This window comes from Habropoda laboriosa, unplaced genomic scaffold (genome assembly GCF_001263275.1).
Source record: "Habropoda laboriosa isolate 0110345459 unplaced genomic scaffold, ASM126327v1 scaffold61, whole genome shotgun sequence".
In the NCBI taxonomy this organism is placed as follows: domain Eukaryota; kingdom Metazoa; phylum Arthropoda; class Insecta; order Hymenoptera; family Apidae; genus Habropoda; species Habropoda laboriosa.
Genome location: NW_017100203.1, coordinates 1,569,029 through 1,574,030, shown reverse-complemented (window position 1 = coordinate 1,574,030; position 5,002 = coordinate 1,569,029). Strand labels below are relative to the sequence as shown.

Below are 5,002 nucleotides of genomic sequence, written 5' to 3'. Positions count from 1 at the left end.
ATAATATGGCTTAATCAAGAAAGTTATTCCTTTTCTTCCTCTATGAACATTCCGTTTATTCTTTCGTTTTTATTAGTTATATATTCGTTAATTAATTCACGGTACCTAATAAAAATGTACATTTATTTTACAATTTCAGTATAACATCGATACTATCACTCTTAAATTATTACTATCTTTATCGATAAATATTGAATAAGTTGTATTTATTATTATCGTTGTAGAAAAAACAAATATTTCACAGGTTATTAAATAAATCGTACAAAAATCACTATCTGAAAATAGAAGAACGAATAATCTTGATTATTTTGAAGAAAAAAATCTATTTGTTCACCCATGTGTAGTATTATTAGAATCGTTCAATTTTTATCGAATAGCTTATTTCATATTCGTAATGATAATCGAAATAATGAATTATCCTACTGTTTTTAGAAACGTATTAATGTAATATTCAACAAATGTTACACGTATGCACATTTATATTATACAATGGTTACAGTATCTTCTTGAAGCAGGATGGTGTGCAGATGGAAAAATGATAGGCATCACGGAACCAAGAAGAGTTGCAGCTACTTCTTTAGCTAATCGCGTTGCCGATGAACGCAGCTGTATTTTAGGCACGGAAGTTGGTTACTCTATACGTTTCGATAACTATACCGACGAGACAACGAAGATCAAGGTATTGCTTCGAGCGTTAATCGATGCAAGGGAAAATGAAATAAATCGTTGATATTCGTATGAATTTTCAAAATTTGTATAACACTATCTTAATGTGATTTCCATTGTAAATTATATTATCGAACGTACGTTTATTTAAAAAGAATTAAATATTTAAGAATTGAGGGAAAGATAGAAAGCCTCGTTGATAGGTTAAATATCAAGATTTAAATATCGAATGTGCAGAATAGAAATTTATCAATTAAAATATTTACTTACAGCTTAAAATAAAACGGTTTACTTATGTTTCATGAAAAATTCATTCTTCTACTACATTTTCACTTAACGATTTGTTATTAAAAAGCTTTCACTTTTCACTTAATATACTTCCGTTCGTGCGGTACGATTTGATCAAATTAATTTCAAAAGTAATATTTAATAATACGTATCACGAGAATTATTCATTGTTAAGTAGTTCGTTTTTGGTTGATAACGGTGATACGATTGTACTATAGTGTTATATTATTTACGAGATATAAAATGAAAATAAAAAAGATGAAAAATTGGGATGAAATAAAAAATTGTGTTCATTACGTTCACAGTACATGACAGAGGGAATATTGCTTCGTGAATTAATGAGCGACCCATTGCTGACGAGTTATTCTGTAATTGTAATAGACGAAGTACACGAGAGGACCCTTCTTACGGACATTATCATGGGACTTTTAAAAAAAATAATTCGGGTAATTTTGGAATCAAAGAGGATAGATACGGCCGAATAAGCATGGTAAAAGTGCCCCTAAACTAAATTTAACTTGTAATATATCAATCGAAAGGCCTTTGAAAGAAAATCATTTTTGCCAAATTTCAACCCTCTACCCCTACTATTTCGGTAATTATACACCGAAACGTGATTTAGAGTTTAAGCTCGATTTCTTTTATTCTATCACAGGAAAAATTACGAAAAAAATCAGGGATACCACGACCAGTGGAATACATGTTTAAATTTTCATTACAAGCCCAGATAAAAAAGTTGTAAACAGTGACCTTTACAATTTTCTTCGCGATTCCTACAAATTGCAAGTTTTTCGAAATTTTTTGTATACGTCGTCTAGTAAACTAATCCTTATAACTTCTCAAAACAACTCAAGCTACTCTATTTTGAAGTGTGTCCACATATTTCTGTCCTTGACTGTACTGTATGTCTGGAAACTTTTCCAGATCTTTTTATTGTAAAACTGATTTTTAAAAAATTAAAAAATTTATAAAATACCGATTTTTTATTGAAGTTATCAAATGACGACGTTTATATTTTTACAGTTTCAGCAGCCTGTTATGGTTATCCATTTGTAATTTTTCAGATTTTTCGAAAAAAGTGCAACTTACTTGAAAAAAAATTGAAAAACGGTAATTTTTACTTTTTCGTAAACAGAGCAATTCCAAATATACTTTTGGTTTTATGCCACTTTTATCATGCTTGTCCCGCTAATATCCTTTACATGCATATGTCTGAATAAAGACGAGAGATGTTATATTTAAATGTGATAAATAAATGATTTCACTTCAGAAACGGAAAAGCTTACGGATCGTCGTTTGCTCCGCCACGGTCGACGCAGAGCAACTTCGAGACTTTTTCAATATAAACGCAACAAAGGATTCGACAAAAGATACCGCGGTTATTTTGTCCGTCGAAGGCAGACTCTATCCGGTTGATATTTTCTTCGTAAAAGGTATGCAAGTATTTTTCTATTTTCCAAAAAAAGAAATTTATTTATTAATTCTTTGTTTCGGTGTCGATTATTTAATCGCGCGAGTATAATTAACGTGTAAAACTAATTTACAACATTTCTACTTCTTTTCCTTTTTCAGAGCCAGTAGCTAATTATGTTACCAGTGTCGTAGAAACTGCTTTAAAAATTCATGAAAATGAAGAACCGGGCGATATTTTAACATTTCTTACAGGTTTGGACGAAGTAGATCAGGCAGTTTCTCTTTTATCAGAGCATGCAAAGCTCGTAAAAGAAGGCAAACGTGAGTAAGATTCGAAATGATATTCTCTTCGCTCCTGCTCTCTTATATAACTGTTTAAGGTTTAAGATAGCTTTTATCGTTGCCTTTTATATTATTTTTTCTTCTTTTTTAGTGAAACTTTTACCTCTGGCTATGTATGGATCCCTTCCGAATTCAGAACAATTGAAAGTATTTTGGAGAGCTGCCAAAGATACTCGTAAAGTTATTGTGGCAACGAACATCGCAGAAACATCTATCACTATTCCAAATATCGTTTATGGTACAGATAATATAATGTAACTCCTATACACAATCTACAAAATTTTATTATTTCTTCTTTGATATGTTATGATAAAAATATTATTTGTTTCGTTATTACTTATACTATAATAATGATAATTCATCGAACGATTCGGATATAATTTAAAATTTTCATCTAGTTATTGATTGCGGCTTTGTAAAAATTCCGTGGTACGAGGCAGAAACACAAACGAATTCTCTCGTAATTGTTCCGGTGTCCAAAGCTTCCGCAGACCAACGTGCTGGTCGAGCGGGTCGTGTTCGAACAGGAAGAACGTATAGGTACATATTAATTTTCTAAACGTTTAATTTTTTTGAAAATTTAACGAAAATTTATTTGCTCGAACGTTTACACGTTTCGAAATTTCATTTAGTTTCTTTTTTTGTAGATTATACACGGAGGAAGTATATTCAGAATTGTTTGATGCAACACCACCTGAAATGCAACGCTCGGATTTAGCGCCGGCCATTTTGCAGTTGAAAGCTTTGGGAATTGACAATGTATTAAGATTCAATTTTCCCTCTGCTCCGCCAAGTAAAAATCTTCTTACTGGTCTAGAGTTACTTTATGCTTTAGGCGCGATTGATAGCAACGGAGAATTAACAACGCCGTTAGGTATGACAATGGCAGAAATGCCGTTAGAACCAGTTTTGGCTAAATCTCTTATAGTATCAGGTAAATTTCTAAGAAATGAAACAGTATTTATATTTTTTAATAATATTTAATATTACCTTACTCCCTATATTGTAGGTGAAATGGGATGTTCTGAAGAATTATCAACGATTCTAGCGATGCTTCAAGTACAAAATGTTTTCATAAGACCAGTTGGAGGACAAGCTGCTATAAAAGCAAGAGTGGCACATAGAAATTTCGAAGTTGAAGAAGGAGATCTGTTAACGTTACTTAATGTATATACTGCTTATGATAAGAATAAAACACCTAGTTGGTGTCAGAAACAATTTCTTAATCATAAAGCGTTACGAAGGGCTACCGAAATTCGAACACAAATGCATTCTATGATGAAGAGATTAGACATACAATTGGTTTCGTGTAATGGTAAATTAGATAAACATAATACTATTTTATATATACAGGGTGGGATAATAACTTTTACCACCTGGAATATCTCCGTTATTTTTTAAGATACGGAAAAACTTTATTTCCAAAAGTTGTACGGTACTCAGATCCCCAGTATTTAAATCATGAAAATATTTCCATAATAATTTTATTTTTATTGTTCCTTTAAGGAAACGTACAACAAATTTTAAAATGTATAACTGCCGGACTTTTCCCAAAAGCAGCGTACTTACATTACACTGGAGTATACAAAACGATACGTGGTAATAGGGATTTGTATATTCATCCAAATAGTTGTTTATATACACTTCAGCAACCTCAATGGTTTGTATAGAAGTCTCAGTATTTTAAAGTTTTTTTTGTAATGTTGTATGTGCTATACTAAACTTTTATCTGTTCTCGTTCCAGGTTACTATTCTGTGAAGTTTTACAAACAAACAAAACATATGTGAAGGACATAACTGTGATACAACCAGAGTGGTTATTGGAACTAGCGCCTCATTTTTATGAAAAAACTTCTCTCGATCCTATTTAATATAATTAATGTACATAATTAAAAAATAATATGCAAGAAAAGGAAAATTTAATGAATTCAAACACCTTTCTTTAATTTAATAAGTTGTAATACAGCGATACTTATTCATTAATGTAGTATACCCACGAAAATTTTGTTTTCAAATTTAAACTCTAAGATATTACAGAAGTGTAGCCACCTATCGATAAAGTAGTAGGATGTTTTTATCTTAATTGGTAAATATACAAGCTTCTACCGACAGTACCGATGTCAAGAAAAAAACGTGCTTCAAACTTCCCCGCATAGTGTAACCCGGTAAAACTTGGAATTAAAACGAAAAAATATATATTGAATAATTTTATACATCAAAGAAGAAGTTGAAGATAAAAAGTCTAACAGTAGCGATTGTTATAAATACTTTATATTTAGGAAGACGTATGGCT

The 5,002-nt window shown here is 31.1% G+C and overlaps 2 protein-coding genes across 2 annotated transcripts in view; both read left to right on the top strand.

Moving 5' to 3' along the window:
- Positions 1-4,580, top strand: part of LOC108570531 (probable ATP-dependent RNA helicase DHX35) — a 9,775-nt gene extending 5,195 nt beyond the window's left edge. Inside the window, exons 3-12 of the mRNA XM_017932402.1 lie at positions 500-679; positions 1,260-1,400; positions 2,225-2,387; positions 2,527-2,688; positions 2,801-2,947; positions 3,108-3,249; positions 3,357-3,643; positions 3,719-4,024; positions 4,216-4,369; positions 4,454-4,580. Of these exons, the coding sequence (XP_017787891.1) occupies positions 500-679; positions 1,260-1,400; positions 2,225-2,387; positions 2,527-2,688; positions 2,801-2,947; positions 3,108-3,249; positions 3,357-3,643; positions 3,719-4,024; positions 4,216-4,369; positions 4,454-4,580 (1,809 nt within the window). The remainder of the gene's footprint in view (positions 1-499; positions 680-1,259; positions 1,401-2,224; positions 2,388-2,526; positions 2,689-2,800; positions 2,948-3,107; positions 3,250-3,356; positions 3,644-3,718; positions 4,025-4,215; positions 4,370-4,453) is intronic.
- A 246-nt stretch (positions 4,581-4,826) lies between these two features.
- LOC108570521 (WD repeat-containing protein 89) overlaps positions 4,827-5,002 on the top strand; it is a 6,313-nt gene continuing 6,137 nt past the window's right edge. Inside the window, 2 exon segments of the mRNA XM_017932393.1 lie at positions 4,827-4,842; positions 4,931-4,994. Coding sequence (XP_017787882.1) covers positions 4,827-4,842; positions 4,931-4,994 — 80 coding nt within the window.